This window comes from Erithacus rubecula (assembly GCF_903797595.1).
Source record: "Erithacus rubecula genome assembly, chromosome: 24".
NCBI lineage: Eukaryota > Metazoa > Chordata > Aves > Passeriformes > Muscicapidae > Erithacus > Erithacus rubecula.
In genome coordinates, this window is record NC_136676.1 from 5,433,660 (window position 1) to 5,453,262 (window position 19,603).

Here is a 19,603-nt window from a genome sequence, read left to right on the forward strand (position 1 = left end):
TTTTAGAGAATAAGTCTATTCAGAATCTCAGGTTTTGACAGAGATCACCCAAACAAAACTGCCAGAAGTTTGTACTACATAATTATGTATAAAAAGCACCCAAACTGACTGTGTTGGAGAACACTGGCACATGTTAAGCAGACAATGTATAAAAAATGTTTTACATCTACACTTTCACATTATAACAGTGGTAGAAACTTTGCATAATTAAAACCCATTAATCATGTCTGATATCAAGCCTCTGTGTTGCACTAAGCATCAAAAAAAAAAAAAAAATCTATGTTTTTACACATGTAACAAAAGAACATGTAAGTGAATTAAATCAAAGTGAGGGTAAATGAAGAAGCCAGACATCCTGCAGCTGACTTTAACAGGAGAGGTTTTTAAATCATTATTCCAGTGTAGGTTGCTATGGCCACTTTATCCACTCTACCCAAAGTGCCAAACAACAATCTGAGATCCCTCCCCACCAAAAAGTCAACCAGGCCCAGTGATCCCTCCTCACACTGCCAACATAAAACTGCCTTGTTATCCCCTGGCTGCCAAGGCTCTGCAGTAATTCCTGCAGCAGGCTGAGGCATTCCCAGCAGCCCAGCCCAGCTCAGACAGAGCCCCCAGAGCTCTGTCCCACACCACAGTGCCAGTGTGCTCCTGCAGGCACTGCCCTTCCACTGCAAGCAGTGACTCACACACACTGCTGCCCCAAAATCAGCTCCTGAGAATCCCTGCTAGTGCTGCTGGAAGAGTTAAAAACTAGTGATCAAAGAATGGAGCATTTCTTCAAACAACAATTTTTATACTGCTCTTATTGGTTTTTTGTCGCTGTGGAAAACAAGACTTAATTGCATCCCCCTCATCTGTGCAGCCAGTTCTCCTCAATCAGGAGAAACCCAAACTGCACTGCCCAGAGGAAAGAAAAACAACCCAAAACTGCCTGATGAGAGGAAATCTGGGACATCTATTGCCACTTCTTCCAAAATTCCAGCCCACCAGACTTCCTTCAGTATCCTTTTATAGGTTTTGCAGCAGCAGTAGTATTAAGACTAAATAAAATCTGTCAGGCCCTGGAAGTAGGGGCAGGTCCCAAATTCCATCAGAAATGGAATAACCCTTTCATATTTCTGGAATAACCCTTTCATACCTCTCCAAAAACACATGCAGTCAAAGCCATATCAGAGTTGACCTTTCTGTTATGTTCGACAAGATTAAAGTTTAAATTTTTGCATGTGTTAATTTATCTGAATGATCTGAAAAAATTGCAAAAGGTTACTCTGAAACAGGAATGAATTCTTAAGGCAATACTGCAGTCTTAAAACTTCCATCAACACTAAAATTTAGTAATACAGACATGCCCATAATTTCTCATTAATTTATCCATTTTAATGTCACATTTTACAGTTTATGTCAAGCTGCTTACTACTTTCAGTGGGATGTGATCTGTATTCTGGCTCTCTATGATATCATTTGTATGCAGGTATAAAAGCAGTCTTGTTTAGGGCTGTGACATCCTAATGTGGGCATCCTAATGAGGTATTAAAATCTCTTTGTGTATATTCACTATTTACCTCATTGCAATTAAAATATTGGCTATAACATTATCAAATGGGGTAGTGTGCATTCACAGTGTTTCAAAGGAAATATGTTATTATGTAGCAAATAAACATGAAAAGCATAGTTTTCTACTAAAAATCTTAAAATTTAATTCCTGTAGCACATTATACAAATACATGTGATAATTCATATGTGATCTCTTTAATATAGTTAGTGATAAAATGCTGAGTTTTAAGGGGCTTCTCCTTCTTTTAGTGCGTTTTTGGGGTGGGAAACCAGAAAAAATTCTTATTTAAGTTTTTAGAAAAAATGTCCCTGCTGAATGAAAGAGTTAACTCTTCTGAGTGCATTCAGTTTTGTGTGGAATTAGTCCAAGTACATTCATATATATGCTGCAATACTTAGGCATAATGGGATAAGTGAAGGAGGTGTCTCAGCCTTAAAGCCACATTCACTTGCTTAGGTGGATTAAATCAGGCTCTCAAAATGCTGCTGCATTTAGCTCAATAAAAAATATTTTTAAATTTTTTTTAAATTCTTAGATTGTGTAGCACCCCAGATTCTAAACAGTTAAAGCTCACATCAGCAGCTGTAACTTTCACGAATGGCAAAGTGTTCTGAACATAAAAGATTTTTGCTAACAAGCATCAAAAATCACAGAAGGATAGAGAGAGGAGAAGCTGCTCCAAGGATGTATCAGCTTAAACTGTCAGAAACTCAGTATTTTAGAGACTTTAAAAAGAAATAATTTCCACCAATCCTGTATTAACTCAAATTCAAACACTGCCAAGTTTTTCCTGCCCGTTATGACTCCAATAACACCGCGGAGACCGAAATGTCACATCAACAAGCATCCTGCTTTTCCTTTCTTTCCAACACTCCAACACAGCAAAAGCACAGACTGAGGCAAACAATGAGCACAGAACATGAGCAAACCCCAGCGTTTCATGCAACAGTACTCACTCTGTTAAAACGTTTGGCTTGAAACAAATGCCCATTCACTCGGTACAGCTTCCTCCATCTTCGGGCTCCCCGGCGGTAGATGGATTCTAGGGAAGAAACCAGAAAGGTGTAAAGCAGCAGCATGGCAGCCCAGCAGCACCACGCACAGCGGGCTAAGCAAGTTGTGACTCAGAACAACCTTGCTTTCCCAAATATCAACGCACAGCCACAATCCCTGGGGATTTGGATTGTTTTAAGGCGGCCGTGAGTGACGGCTGGGGCAGGATGTGCTTTCCCCGCTGCCCGTCCCTCCCTGTGTCGGTGCCCTCACATGATGATAATCCCGTTACGGCCCGTGCCCGCCCGGCCCAGGTGAGGGACAGCGCTGGCACCAAGAGCCCGGCGGGGAAATGGCGCTGCTGCTCTGCCCGGCTCCCGCACGGACACGCACAAAGGATGGCCGGGGCTGATAGCGTGAGACGTGCTCGGGACCGATAACACCGCACACATGCAGCACTAGGCATGGTACAAGACTGCAGACCTCATTTTTATCTTGACAGCAAACATTACCCAAAATATTTCTTTTCGTTCGGACAGGTCAAGTGCAGGTCCACGATTATTTTTAATACATTCTAAACATAAGAAATCATTTATCTGTTTAAGCCAAACCCAGCATGCACTCTGAGTTATTTTCGTTGTCGCTGTTTACATGCAGATGAGCAGTTTCTGTGTGAATGTAATTAGAGAGTTTGATATTTAATATTAAGAGTTATGCCACAGGGGTCCCTTTCAGAGCTGCTCAGCTGTAAGGGTGACACAGCCAAGCCCTGCACACACCAGGGACAGCAGCTTCACACAGCTGGGACAGGTGGGTGCTGGGGGGTACAGGGAGGTATAAAGACTGATAGACTTGATTTATAATTGATATATTGTCAGAATGAAGCAGACTGCACATTTATAATCCTCAGGAATTAATGCAAAAGCATCTTACATTTCATCTTTAATGTTACCTTCAAGTTTCAAACATTCACACTTCATCAAAGATGAAGACTTTTTTTTGATAGAAAAAACACAGAGACATTGTCTGTGTAAAATGATAACTCAAGTAGTAAAAAGTTTCTTTGTCAAGAATTTATTTTGACATTATATTGAGCAAGCCAAAACTCACAGGCTACTGACACACAATGTGTGAACACTGGCTGCAATACTGGGTCTGATTTTAGATCCTCTATTTTTATCCTTCCAAAGGAAGCATTGAAGTTTCTGTGATTCCACATATCTACAGTGCCAAATCCCCAAACATTCATACCTACTCTATTTGCATGTGCAAATGTTTACTGTGCAAGCATTTGAAACAGATACTGCACTATTAAACTAATTGTTAACAATTTGGAAAAAGAAAATCATCAGCTTCTCAAAGTAGCTAAAAGACTGCACATCAAAAGTGGCAGAGATACAGAGATGTAGATTGGATAAGGCCATTTGACTCACACAACTCTTCAGAAACTGCCAAATATCAACTTTAAATCAAACTTTACTCAAGTGCAAAGAAAATTAAAATGAGAACCTGGCAAAATGACCACAAAGTTTTTAACTAAAATGTGCTCAAACACAAACATCAATGGAAAACCCTTCCACCATTTCTAGGGTGACTTTTCACCAAGAGGAAAAAATCTCCACAAGGATTTTTTTCCTCCAAAATAGTTAATTAATTCATTAGACAAAGCACCATATGGAGGCAACGTAATACATCTGTGATCTGAACATTAGCTTATCACTGACATGAAGAATATTAAGTGAATGATAAGTTAACGAGCAGCTTGCACTGATGAAGTCTGTAAATAGAGGAGCAAGTCACCTCCCTAATTAATGATAAATATTAAACCAAAGGCAGGGGTTTATACCATGTACTTGTGAGGCAACAGTCTAACAAAAACTGAGCTTAATATAGACTAGTTTAAAAAGTAGAAACTCCTACAGTTTACCTCCAGGACTGCTGTGGTTCAACCCCTATTCCCTGGCTCCAAAAGGGGCCAAGGAAAAAATGAGAAAACAGCAATCCCTGCAAGACACACCTTTATAGCACATGTTCTATTATTACTGCACATTAGGATTAAATTTCTCTGACAGAATAAAACACTCTTGTTCACTGAGGATCCAAAACTGGGACAAGTGGCTGATGCACCACATGGTTGTGCTGCCAGACACCTCAACCCCTGGAAAACTGAGCAGGCAGGAACCTTATGAAAGGGGAACATCCTTCCCAGAAACTCCCCCAAGGATAATGCCAGGCTATAAAAAGCAGTCTGGGTTTTCAAGATCACTGTTATTTTGAAGCATTATCAGCTACAAGTCCCAACTAGAGCTCTAGCAGATCAAAGAAATCACCTTGAACAATAATCAGATTCATAGAATGGCAGTAAGTGCATATCTTGAGTTAAGGAACAATTTCTTGTCAGTGTTGTGTGAACAAAGCTTTCACCTGACTTTGTATCTCATCCCTTCACATGGCAAAATGAACTCAACATTTTCAGGCAGTTTCTAGAACACTTCAGAATAAAACAAGAAATTGATCCAGTGATTCCTGGTAACCAAGAACTAAATCAAGTTTGATTGATCCCAGCTACTTAGAAGGAGGAATGCCACCACAAAAGTCTGATTATTTAATTACTGAGCTTAATGAAAAAGGCTATTTTTAAATTTATTTCACAGTACACATCAGTTAAATCATTAAGGAGTTTGAGTTGGCTGCTTGCAGGCTGAAGGAGATGATATATCCCTAATTAAGCAAAGTAATCTTTTCTTGATGATTAATATTAAACACATGACATTGCCTAACAAAAAAAAAAAATATTTTGAATCCTCATTTTGTATCTGAAAAGGTTTAGAGAAAAAAAATCAAATATATTTTAAGCTCTTAGAAGGGATTACAATTTTTAATTGGGGAACACAAATATGTATTTTGAATACAATGAAGGTACAGAACTTTATCTACTTCCAAGACTGCAAAACTGAAAGAAAAAAAAAAAAAACACAGGCTTTTTCAAATAAGAGTACAAGGGAAATAAAAATATTCAAAATAAAATTAACCAGCTGCCTCTATCTAAAAAGCAGTAGGGAACAACTAGTTGTTGCTGCTGTGCAATTCTTCCCTCTGTTGTCAAACTGTGCAACTACATCACTAACAGTGATGCACAGGAAACCCTGAAAATAGATTTGATATTAGTTTTCCAATGACATTTTCTAGGACAGGGTTTAGGCTTCTTTCTTCATCTTTTTAAAAATACTGTAGAAAAATGTTCTAAGGAAAAACATGAACACACAAGTAAAATTTAACTGTGTGTATAAATGGACAAGCAATGTCTACTGTTCAGTGTTAATTCCAAATTTACAGAAGATATTCCTCAGTTCCATAAGGGAGTGTGAAGAACTTCACAGAAAGAATGAGAACTTTGCCTTGAAAAATGTAACTTGGAAAAGCAGGGGAAAATAGGAGGAGGCACTATTATTTTCCAAATGACAACACAGTTGGTTTACACCAATGAAGGGCAGTAAGATGGCCACAAAAATTATTCCCTCTTCATCTGGATTTCCAAATGCAATTCCAAAGTTGGCTTTTATGTGATCCAGCTCTAATGAAATCTGCTCCTATCCTGAGCACAGAGGTAATTTGCTATTGCTGCAAATCACTTCTCAGAGATTAATACAACTTGTTTACAGGCCAATTACCCAGCCTGCCAGCTGGACACTACCAGAATGCCCAGTTTTTGTTTTGTTCTTTTAATGTTGTGCTGAGCACACAAGTGAGCATTCTTTCAAAACCAACTCATGAATTACAAGGGGGAAATTGATACTGGCATTCCAGATAGACTGGACTTGATAAATTACATATAAAGGTAGAACACATTTTTTGGGACACTAAATTTTAAAGTACACTTTGATAGTACATGGCTTGACATCTGTTATTTAATTTCCTACAAATAGCTACATTGAAACTATTAACATGCTTCAGAAAGCAATTTTAAGACATACATTGAATGTTAACTGGCCCTTCTTTTTATTATGAATAAGCTGCTATGTACAATTGAAGCTGGAAAATGAAAAGAGCATCCCTAACAATATGGAGGTATTAAGTGCTTCGACCTCTTGCAGTTATTGCAAAATATTAAATGGTCAGAAGATAGCTTTTTAAAATTTGATTTAAGGCCAATTAGCACTTGGGAAATCATCTCCCCATCCTTTTCTTTTCCAACAGACACTAAAATTAACTACAAAGTCAGATCAACCTCTGTGAAGAAAAAGCACAGTTAAGACAGCAAAAATGACCAAGGAAGTGTAGGATCAGTGGAGAACCAACATGGAAACAAATGTCCCACAGAGCAGCAGCATTTACCAGGATTTACTGCAGCACAGCTGGGTGAACATCCTTCCCCAGTGCCTCAGAAGGGGCAGCTGAGTCCCACCTGCACTGCACACACCCCCAGAGCTCCCTGGTGCCTGAGCTCGTGGATGCTCACCTTCAAATCCTGCTGCTAAAATGGCTCCGTGGCACTGCAAGGTGACAAAGTCACACCTCCAAAGACAATGCCACAAACACAACAGCGTTAACAGCTCGTTTGGAGCGAGCCTCTGACTCATAAGTCTGTGATTTTATGTGCAATTTATCAGATGGACTTGAAAATAACAAAATCCACCAAGTGTTATTAAGAAATTGTCACTAAGTCCAGTCAGTGCTGCCCCAGCAGTGACCATGTCCTGGTTCTGAGCACACCAGAGATCAGAGATCACAACCTGCTGATGTCCTTCCCTCCTCAGCCTCTTGTGCTCTCACTCCAGCTGGTGGCAAGGCTGTCCCAGACACAGGATGAAATGCTGCTCTATTTGCTGCTCTAACTTGAAAGAATGCTATGAAAAGGGCCAGAAGACAACTGGTGGTGGATCCATGCTTCTGAAGGTGATTAACAATTTTGTTTAGGAAAGAGAAAAAGGTTCATATTTTCCCTTCTCTAACTGAGCCCTCTAAGTAATCTTCAATTCACATCCTTTCAAGATGTGCAGTTGACTCCTCTGGTTACAAAGTCAGTGGTCACACAAACTCCAAAACCAAACTTGCACTGCATGGGTAATAATAAATCCAAAGGCTTCTTTTGATGATTGCATCATTAATTCTCCCAAAATAAAAATCACTTTCATTAAAAGATTTACTACAATGAAAAGTGAATTAAATGTTCTATTAGCATCATTCAGGAGCTGCATTAGAATGTTTGATCAAGCTGAAAGTGTAGTGAGCCAGTACTTATTTAAATTACTTCATTCTTTAATTTAGCTAACTTCAGACTGAAGTACAGCAAAATGAAGTTCTGAACATTTAAGCAATATGTAGAATCTGCATCCACTTTCAGACCACTGTTTTGCTCTTAAACAAACCTCTATGTCTTAGTACATCCATGAAGCAATATTTTCTGTTATAAATAAAAGCCTGATAACAGAAAGTCTGTCTTTTATACACCTTAGAATCAGTGAAGAAAGAAACCAAAAAAGTGAGGAGCAACCCAATGAAGTTTGCTGCAGGAATTTGGTTCTGCTGTATTTCAGGAGCAGCCTGCATGATTTAAGACTTGCTAGGAGTCTTACCCTAGACCTGAGAGCACACATTTTCAACAAAATTCTCACCCTTTGAGCACATGTAATTCCTATCTATGGGTAACTGAAAGGGGGAAGAAGCTCAGCTCTTGTGCAAGACAACAGTCAGAAGGAACATGGTTCAAGTGGCATTAGTTATAACTTAGCCAGATCTAGCTTCCACCTACTCTTATTTATTTAACCTTAAAAAGTAAATCATGACATGCCTATTAAGAAGATCAAAGGAAAAACAAAAAGCTAGCTAGTGACAAATCCCTGAGAAAACATTTTAGAAGATTTCATTCTAAGAGTCCCATTTCCCCAGTTTCTTGTCCTTTAGGAAATGGTTAACTAATTTATCATATCCTATGCTAAACATTATATTTAAATTAATTTTAGTTTGATCTACTGTCTTTTCCTAAATTGAAATCCTAGTCTTGTCTCCTTGCACTGAAACATTTCACTGGTTGTGGCCTGTCCCATACATCCATTTCCCCTCATTTCAGAGTTACCTGGACAATTCTGCTTGTATTGCAAAGTGCTACTGCACATGAAGCTGATCATCACAGAACTACCCAAATTTTCCAGAACACGTGCCTGGAATGAAACTGAAATTAAAGTTAGGCAACTTTTTATCAGAGTTGGCAAAGTAAAGAACAGGGAGTCTTGTGCTGGTCACAGGGCACTTGCACTGCTTTACTGAAGAGCACTAGATGAGAACTAAATTATTGGGAAAAGCATAGAATAGCATTAGTAGTAATTTATTGTAAAAATAAAAGCCATACTAAAATCCTGGTGTACTGCCTTCAAACAGTTTCTGGTTTCCTTTTAAACATGTCCCCAGCTAACAATTCAAGGACAAGCCCTAACAAAGAAGAAATAGCAATGGAACTCGAGTTACAAATGAGGCACTTTCTGGTCAATATTGAGAAGATCAGTTTTTCCTTTTTCCACTCCCCAAGGCAGCTCCTTCCCCGTGTGGTTTCAGGATGAACTGCACAGTCTGCTGGCCCTTCTCTCCCTGGCAGTGACCAGGGCTCTCCTGTGCCTCTCCTGGGAGCCACCCTCAAGTTTGCTGCTTTTTGCTTTATTTACCACCCAGGCTTGTACTACTACAAGCCCTCAGAGGCTACAACTGCTACCAGAGCCTCCCAAGGATTGCTGCTGGTGCTCTCCACTGCAAATGAGCAGCACCTGGAATCTCACACACAGTCTGGTTTCTCACAGCAGCTCCAGAATCCAGGAGATCCATGCTGAAGAGCCCATATACCTGCCCTGCAGGCCTCTGCTGTGAATTCTGTGGCTCAGTTCAATATAAAAAAAAAATTAACTTGCACAGAGCAACTAATTTCCAAAAGTATTACACAGAATCCAAGTATAATAATATATAATCAACCTTGGATGTATAAATGAGGTTACATATAAAACAGCTCTTCCAAGCTGCTGAAACACACAGGCCTAACTCAGGTTTAACAGGCCCACAAATGTTCACTAATTCCAGAAAAACTAAAAAGCTTCATCACCTCCTTGCCCATTTAGTCACCCAGGTGCCTGAGTATCAAGAGTGGATTTACCAACTTATAAGATATGAGACATAACACAGGGAGAAGAACTAGACATTACATCAAAGAGAAGCTTTCTGAAACCAGGTGACATCCTTCCTGCATTTAATATACTACATTCTGAGTAACAGCTAGGAGAAGGGGAGTGGAATAAAGAAAAAAGAACACATTATTTGCTATGACACCTTAAAAACCAGCCCATGCATTCCTTAGTCCATTGTAGTTTTAGTCTATAGTTTATAAATTGCAACACAAACATCTGCTAAGACACCCAATACCTTTAATTAAGGGCAGATCTTAAATCCCACAATCAGACTCGTGCTTTATAATTTTATGCCTGAATTATAAAAAGGGAGGTCCAGGGATTTATTCTTCATTGGACATTTCATAGCTAAGAAAAGTGTTGAGATAATTTAGAATTAAAAATCATGCCATTACTACAGGCAAACCAGACCTTTAACTACAATTCTGTTCTCAGTAACTTATGCTGCCTCACAATCTGTCTCTTTTTCAAATATATCACATATGATACAAACGTGGTGCAGTTAAGACAGAGGAAGAGATTTCAAGTATTCTTGAGAAACTATGACACAGCTATTTTCAAATCCTAAGCAAAAATATCTTACATTAAAATAGTACAGTCCCTCCCTCCCCCCCAGTTCAATTACTAAAATCCAGGAGAGGGTTACTAGCAGTTTCAAAATTGCCTAATTATCCAGTGCAATCCAATCTACATCTTCAGAACAGTCTCTATGGTGGCAATAGTTCTTTTCTTCATTGGGGGATTAAATTGGTTCACGTGCTCTGAATAACCTAATCACTGCTGCCAATACAGTAACAAATGAAGGGAAAAACCTGCCTTATGAGCTAGAAAAATATTTACAGGCCACACTACTCCAGCAAGAAGCCTTTTAAAGCTATTTTACAGGCAGGACATAAGGCAAAATCAAGTATCTACACCTAAAATAAAAAGCCACAACAGTAATTGGGTTACTAAGATACCTTTACTCGAGCCTATGATGAAATTTTCAAGAAAGATGGCTTGGGAGGGAAATGAAGTCCAAACACCTAATGCTAAAATACTGAGCAGATAAACAAAGAGCACAGGAGACATGCACAGCAGTGTAATCATAACCAGAAAAAAAAAAAAAAAAAAGGAAGCAAAATCAGCCAAAAATATTGGATAATAAAAACTATCACATTAATGTCATAAGTACTAAAACATTACAAACATATTCATTCTCTTCTGTTAATTAATTTATAGGTATCCTAGTCTATATTCTTCAATTTAATGAAGCCAACAGCAAAACAACCCTAAAATTTGCTGGCACTAGCTAGCCAAACCCAAGACAAATTTTAATATTAAATACACAGATCTATTTGTTAAGCAGAAGTGAACTAGCACAGCTTGTTCTGACAATATTAGAAACTAAGTAACCCTTAATTCAAAACAAGTATTTTACAATTAAAAAACAGCCATCTATGACAATCCACTAAGCAGAATTCAACAAAAAGGCCTCAGAAAATGATGCTCCTAAATGCTTAGCCTTTACATCAGCAATCCTACAATAAACAGGCCCTGAGCACATACCGTCAGGGTTTTTGGGATACATTTCTTTCATTAATCTCCAATATTAGCAGCAGCAGCATCACTCACTCTTCCATTCCTTTCCTCCTAAAATACATTCCCCAGGAGTCCTTTCAATGCAATTTTCTCAGCATTTCCAGGAGGTCTCTCAGCCCCATCCCTAGGCACAGAGGCAGCAGCAATCTCTGCATTTGTAACAATCCATGGCTGCAAAGGAGGGTGGCAGGCACAGCGACTGTACCATAACCAAAATGCTGAGTTCTCTTCTCTCCTGCAGCACACGTACACACAGCCCGCGTCAGTGCCCGCCGCTCGCAACAGCGGCCACAATGATGACACAAAATCTACAGAAAAAGCATGCATTACTCACTGGGTTTTATTCTTTAGCCTCTTCAGCATGTAATTCTTTACAATGTAGTAGGTATGAAACGAAACATTTTCCCTTTATTCCACGGATGCCGCTGTGTGAATACCATTAGACACCAAGGACAATAGGCAGGATCAGCTCGAACATTAAGAGCAAATATTTAATGGAAGACTGGTTACCCCCGTCTCTCCCTTTCACATCTCTGCCTCATGTATCCAGGCACGGGTGGTACTGGCTCCCTTGAGAGGCTGTAGCTAGCAGCTGAGGCACAACTAAAACATGGCATGGATGTCAAGGAGCTGATGTCACCAAAACAAGCATTTCTCTGATAAACCCAGCAATTCCGTGAGGGGAAGTCCTACAAATCGATGGGAATTGTTCAGCTGGACGTGCTGTGTTACACAATGCACTGCAGCACCAAGAGTGATAAATCAGATCAAGATCTGTCAGGGTAAATAAGCTGAGACTCCAATAACTAAGTTATAAAGCTGCCAATCAGCTGCTGGGATCCAGAGGTGCTGTCAGGAGCGCTGGCACCTCGGGGCACAGGAGAGAACACAGCAAACGCCTCTGAAACAACCTGCTTTTATTCACTTCTGAAAGAACAGCCCAGCCACTGAAAAAGTAAAAGTGAAATGCAAGACTGGTCTAAAAGTCTGCCATCTTTATCAGGAAACACTGATCAAGCACCCAAGGCTCCAGTCCAGCAGATGCTGGGAACGCCTGGCAGAGGTCACATGCAGTGGCTGGGAAGGGATGGGAGATGTCACAGCCACGCTGTCACCTCACAGCAGCACTGCCAGCACTGCCAGCTCAGGGAAAGGGGCTGCTTGAAACCACAGCTGGGCACTTACACTGGGAGCTGGCTCCAACAAAAAGCACAGAAATCCAGGAGCAAAGGAATACAGAGACAATACAAGTGCAGATGCTGGAGACTGTGCAATTTCTGTCTCACAGACACCACCACATCAATATAAGAACAAAGGCTCTTCAAGCACAGAAATAACTTTCCTTAAGTCATGCAAATGGAATTGAAATATTAATCATGTGGTTTATTTCATTAATGGATTACAGGCTTTTATTTCAAGCTTTGCTAGGCTGGTACAATCTCAAAACCATATCAACTTAATGAAGGTGAGGATATGCAACAACTCTATCATTAAATTTCAACATAAATGCAAACCCTCCAGTCTGTATTCCTGCACTCTTCTTCCAAAGGATTATTGTTCTGAAGGAGCTGGAAAGAAAAACCCTACAATCCTACAGAAATACAGATTTGCACTTCAGAAGATCACAAACCATTGGCCAGAGCCACTCCATGACCTAACATGGACACATCTGAGCAACAGATTGGAAATGCAATTATTTCACAATTGAATAGTTTTATTTAAAAACTCCATTTCAAACTGTCTGCAGTTCTGTAACAAACCAGTAATGCACACTTAGAAGTGCTAATTTAAGTAGAAGCTCATTTTGGATAGACCAACTACTCCACTGTTTATTGGTCTCTGGAAAAAACCTGAGGCAAACTCATAAGCTCCTTTATACTACAAACGTGATGCTCCAAAAAACATATACATATATTACAAAATACTCTCACTTTTAAAAGGATTTCCTATGAACATAACTACAGCAATAAAGACATAAAATAAGAATTGAAAACATGATGAATATTTTCTGAGGAAAGGACAGTGTTTCAGTCCTAACAAAATAAACAGTCCTTTAAATAAACTGTATCACCAATATCAGTAACATTTCCATTCAGTTCAAGTGCAATGCAGATGTTTGTTGTGGGCCTCTGGCTAACAAGTCACAATACTGAATGCATCAGTTTATGCTAAATTACAATTTAAATATGATTTAACAGCGTTGTTGCAAAAAAATAGTTATACCTAGGCCACAAGGCCCAATTTCCATGCAGGCCCCATAGATTCAAAGAGGTAATGTACATCAAATTAATTCATGGAACCATGAGAAACCTGACCAGAGATCCCTTATCAAGCACATCCAACTAAACAGGCTTTTTAAACAATCTGAGTGTGATTCAACATGACCTGTAAAAGCATAAAGGGAGAAATACCCTACAGACACAATAACCAGGTCAGCTGAGCCACACTCAGCTGTGCTTTCTGCACTTCATCTCATGGCTTGAGAGAACTAAAACTGCTAACAAATTAACACAAAAAACTTTCCTATTAGAATATCTACACCTTTAATGAGGTCATTAAACTAGGTGTCTCAGGGATAATTTCTTTAACTCTTCTAATCATAGCAGAAGAATCTTTATCTGTTGTCCTTGTTCAGCAAATCAGAGAAATTAATTTTCTTTCTTTCCTTTCTAAAAGACAATTTTAAAACCTAGTCACCATGAAAACTTACCTGGTTTTTACAGTCAACCTTTCATCTACTGTAGTTTAAATGTAGAAAACCATACCTGAACTCAAAACTTTTTGGTATTTATTTCATCTCTCTTCATAAAAATTCTCAGTAAAGCAATTATTAGCATATTAGCATTACTTCTGTGATGAAAAATAGTATTCACAACTTTTACCACTGCATCTATTCATCTTTAGCCAGTCTATCAGTGTAAATGCTGATCATCCAAGTACTTTTCTCCTAGTATGCATTACTTGCTCTTATCAGCAATTAGTTTTATCTCCCTTTACATTTCTCAAAAGAAGAGCAAAGGTCCTTCAAATTTTTCAGTCAGCTTTTCTTTATACTCCTGTGAGCAACCAAGCATCATCTGCTACCTTTGGCACCCAATTATTCCCATTCTTTTCCTTAACATTTACTAAGATATGAACTAAAGTCCTGATGCCATTCCTCTGTAATGAGAGCTGACTACACACCTATTTAATCCTTTTATCCCTCTGCAGTTCAGGCTATTGAAATAAAGGTAAACCATATCAATTATGTGTCCTTCCTCTGGGGGTTTATCTACCTCTCACAGTATTATTTTTATAGAGACTAATAACCTCTTTATTAAAATGGCTGTATCTCCCTCTTCAGTACATCATTTCTTTTCCCTCAAAGCTAAAAAACCAAAAGAACTACAAAAAAGCAAAGGCCTACATTCAAACATGCATCTAAAATCTCTTCCTCTGAATCTATCAACTACAAAAAACAGCATTAATCCTCAGAAACACTAAAACACTACTACAACACTGATTTATGCAATTTCTTTGTTGACAAAATGTTAAGCATTTTACATTCCTTTAAGAAAACAAAACAGATACACACATATGTAGTGCTAGATTATGAAAATATTTTAATATATTTCTTTTCCACCAGACAAAAAAAAAAAAAATTAGCTAGAATTTGGTAACATGTTAATACTCACGATCTTCTCCTGGACAAGGCATGCCGGGTTTCTCTGGAATACTTGGGAAAACTAAAACAAAAACATTAGATTTTTAAGGTAAAATATTCTCAGTAGTACTTTTTCATTGATTCTTGAATATATTTACACACAGATAGTTTTTGAAAGCCTTTAAATAATTCTACATGAGAAATGATGCAATCAAAATTAGGTTCCAGACTGGCAGGAGCTTATACTGGAGTAGAGCATGAACAAATCTGTGCAGTGCTGAACTCAAAACCTCCTGCACATTCCATCTTTGAGCTCCAGCTCCTTCTCAGCATCAAACTCCAGGGCAGCAGCTACACAAAGAAGGATACTTGACAGGCAAGGGAGTCACTCCAACCTCCCACTTAAGCAGCTGTTGGGATTATCAGACACACAGGGGTTCCTCAAGTGTGCAATACTTGCCATGGATAATCAGCCCCTCGCCTCTGTTCTGACAATACAGACGGAAGGCTTCCTCCAGCTCCATCTGAGATGAGATGGTACAGGGGTCACCTAACAAAAAAAGCAACACACAGGCAAGTTTACCACTAAATAATTCAGTGGAGAATTTTAATTAGTAAAAAATGTACTAGTTCAAGTATTGCCTTTCTTTCAATCACTTAATATTAAGCTGGCGTTTTGATCAAAGCCAAAATGGAACAACACAATTATTCCTTCCAATTTTATCAAAATTGAGTAGAAGAACTATCCTATAAGATAACAAAAAAATAAAAGTGATAAGATATGCCTGAAGATCCCCCCCCCCCATTTTTTTGTTGTCTGCCTGGGGTCACATTATCAGCATTACCTTGGGAGGGTTATTTTTGTTAAAACTGGATAATTAATCCATAAATCCACTTAACCAGACACACGTAAAGTACAGTACGTCACAATGCACTGAGAGCAAGGGTGCCACCCTGAACCCTTGTCCCTTTGTGGAGCAGCCACCTTCCTGCAGCACACCTTGGGTGACAGGTGACCTTATGACATCCAGGCCAAGTGATGACACCAGTGTCAAGCCACATAATAAACTAATTTTTCTTATTTTTAAAAAACATTCTTATCTTGAAAAATTATGAATCCGGGGCTCAACTACCTCTCTTTGAAGGCTACTGCTGTTGATGATCTATAAACACAGCAATAATGCAACATGAAAGACAAAAGAATTATTTGTACTGCAAATCAACAATCCATATTCCTTATATGTTTATGGGATTTTATCATGAGTGAGCTATTCATAGTTCAAACCTTTAGGATCTTGTAAAAAAAAAGGGAAACATTATAAAAGCTCAACAGAAAATCTATTTTCTTCATCTCTTGGTAGGTTTTGTTTATTCATTAAGCCATTGGCAATTGTTTGCTTTTAGTTAGTTCAAAGAGAACATCTGTTTGTGCAATCAGTCAAATGAACTTAAATTCCATGTGGCAATAAGTGGAAACACTTACATGCAGAAATAGGATAATTCACAAAACCCAGGAGGATTGAGGACAGCCAACAGAGCAGACTGGCTGAAACTCAATAACTCAGATCCAGGAACCAGAAAAAGGTTGTACAGGTATGTATTTAACCAAGAGAAGAGGAAAATACTTATTAGAACAGAGACTAAATAAATTTGTTTTAATTTAAGTAAGCTTTGAAAAGCCAATGCAACAGAGAGCCCAACCAAGAAATACTTAACAGGACTTGTGTCTTAGAATCCTCCAACTCAAAACTCAGGGAGTTTTCTTCTTCCCTGCAATTATCTTCCTTTATTAGCAGGCATGCAGTTCAATCAACTAAACACAGGCAATGTAATTATCTTCCATGTCCTTCTGATCAGGTTACTTTTTATTACACCACCATTAAACTGAGGTTGGTACAGTTGCCTCTGTTCTTCTTGGTAGTCAAAAGATAAATAATAAAATTTAGAAGTATGAATACCACTCCTTGGTGTCTTAAAAAGGGCTGAGTCATCTTTGACTACCAGCTATCTCCTTCCAAGGTCAGTACTTTGAAATTCCATTCACTCAAACAACACTATCAGCTAACAGAGCTATTAAAAAAAATCCAAAACATACCATTACAACTATTAGCCAAAGCAGTTTGGTATTTTTCAACCTTTCTGTGTTCAGTTATAGTTCTGCAGGCCCTGGCTTTGATAAAGTACTCCTACAGAAGTGAATTCATGTGCTACTGCAATCAACCCTGATGTCTTGAGTTTCATTTCTCCAAGCTGCCTGCTCTGTGAAGCAGGAAGTGTCATCTAGTTAGGAGTTTAGAAATAAAAAAACCTCCACAGAATATTTGTTTCTACAAGTTCCTCAATGCCCCTTCTCTGTACCAGAGTGAATAAACCCTGGGAAGTGTTTCAGTCCAATACCTTCATCATCAATCCATTTGAGGGTAATTGGCTGCTCCTGCTGCAAGTTACACATCTCGTGCACTTCATCACAGAGCTCAGAATAGCTTATTGATGCATCCAGGTTTGTTATCAGGATGACCCTGCAGAAGATGAAAACATCAGCTTTTATCAGAAAATACCTGCATATTCCAACAGTTCCATCTCTGGACAGCAAGCTGCAGAATCACCCAATATGAGCATTCCTCATATGAAACACTCCCACTATGCCAGCAGGATTACACTTCACAGTGCTTAACCTTAAAAAACTGCAGTATGGAGGAAATAAATGTGTTAATTACCCATCTTTAATGCATGTTTACTTAGGTGAACCAAGCTCCCTTATTACAATTATTAGTGTTTGAAGTGCTGTTAAAAAACAAACCAGGAGCTTTCGTAACATTTTTTTTAAAATCCAGATGCTTCTTCCATCAGGAGATAAATAAAATTATTGTAAATTCCTTTTAAACTGTAGGCTTTTCCTAACATCCCCTGTATTGCTTGAGATGAAGCTTTGATTAGGTGAATTCTCAAAAGATGTAATTACAGGAAAATTCAGATAAAATCTTATTGAAGTTCTGCATCTCACACTCTACCTTTGTAATGCTTAGAGACCATGAACCCAATACTGAACTCTCTATGTAAACTATACATTATCTCAGGAATTTGTGACAATAACTTTTGATATAATGGAATTCTACAAATCTTGTCAAAGCAGGTCAAATACGAAAGAAAGGAAAAAAGATAATGCAAAACAAAATCTGATGATACAAACAAGACTTTCTACTATTTAAAAAATATTTTTCTAATAACTGACTCTAAACAAGAGCAAAAAGGAACAGGAAATTGACTTAAATAATTTCAACACCTTCCAGAGGACAATTAGGAAACTGTTTTGTAGTTAATGGCTATTGGCATGTGTAATTCTTTCCCCTCTTAGCTGAACACAGCAAATACATTAGAAGCTGTCCAACATGACTGAGAAATTTTCCTATTTCCATACTGTGTGACCTCATTTTAGAAAAAATGTTAACAACATATCCTGCCTACTGCTTTCAGCAGTTGAATAGTACTACAATGAAATAAGAAACTTAAATTCCACAACTTACTTTTTAAATTATATGCATTAATAACTTGCCATTTTCCTTTACTGGGAAAAACTACTTTATGCAAAGCTCTAAAACAATCATCTTGAAGAACTGTACTGTTTCAAATTCAGACTAAAAGCACTGCTACCTTTTCAAGTGTATCTTTAATCTATACTTTGTAGAGCTCTCAAAGAACAGCAACTTAATAATTCTTCATAACAGCAACAGCAAAAGAAATACATATGCTGCCTGCTGTAAATCCATATCATCCACAACAGAGAGCTGGCAGGTGAGGTTGAGTTTAAGAACATTTCCCTGTCAAAGGAGTCATGTTCCATGCATTTCTGAAAGTAAGAGACCAAACTGGTTCTCACAGCAATGTTTGAGGGTTGGTGTAATGCTCTGCCCCAAGACAAGGTCACCAACAAATGCAGTTTGCCACCACAATTTCATGCCTGCCACCACAAGTCACTCATGAATTCAAGCAGCTGCAGATCTGTGGTAACCATGGACAATCACACTTTCCCAAGTATCTACATATTATTCAAAAATTGAAAATGCATTGTAAGATACTGCACACACACTATAAATTCCAAATAAAGCTGGCAACCACTCATCAGCCTTGAATCATTAAAATTATTATAACAGATGTCATTCTACAAGTAAATGAATGAACTGCATATCCATGATGTCCATCTTCCTGTGAGATTTACTGTATCTAATCTTAACATCTCTACAGCCACATCAGGCAATCAGGGCACAGGGAAGTGAAAACCATTCCTTGTTTAACACTAAATAATCCCACAGGACACTAAAAGAATTACATATTTGGAACTGGCCAGAAGAGCTAATGACCAGTAAATTCTCTATGAGCAGTTACAGCAAGAGAAATAACTCCAGTGACAGCCCAAACATGTCACCTCTCAGAGGCAAGATAACACAGCAAACCAGGCTGCACTGCTCTGCTTCAGTCATTCCAAGTATCCAGGCACAAACTAGAGAGGCAACTTGTGCAATTCCTGGTTCATTATTGCAGTTAGTTTTTCCTTTGTAATCTACTCTGGCAGTGATTTCTACTGTGCTATGTTAGGAACTCTGTCACACCCAGAAACAGGAATACCTGAGATACTCAGCCTCCAGAGATACATCAACACTC

General features: G+C 38.5%; 1 protein-coding gene across 5 annotated transcripts in view; it reads right to left on the bottom strand.

Annotated features, from left to right (window-relative positions):
- PRKCZ (protein kinase C zeta) overlaps positions 1–19,603 on the bottom strand; it is a 41,938-nt gene that overhangs the window by 19,619 nt on the left and 2,716 nt on the right. For 2 of the 5 annotated variants that reach the window (XM_079325984.1, XM_079325986.1), the window contains exons 1-2: positions 2,825–2,970; positions 2,515–2,600 (exon numbers count right to left, since the gene is read on the bottom strand). Coding sequence is in view for 1 of the 5 variants with exons in the window: in XM_079325982.1 (XP_079182108.1) it covers positions 2,515–2,600; positions 14,976–15,026; positions 15,405–15,494; positions 17,342–17,463 (349 nt within the window). In the remaining 4 variants the exon portion in view is untranslated. Of the gene's footprint in view, positions 1–2,514; positions 2,601–2,717; positions 2,971–14,975; positions 15,027–15,404; positions 15,495–17,341; positions 17,464–19,603 lie in introns of those variants that run through there. The other 3 variants (XM_079325983.1, XM_079325985.1, XM_079325982.1) reach the window with 2 other exon arrangements.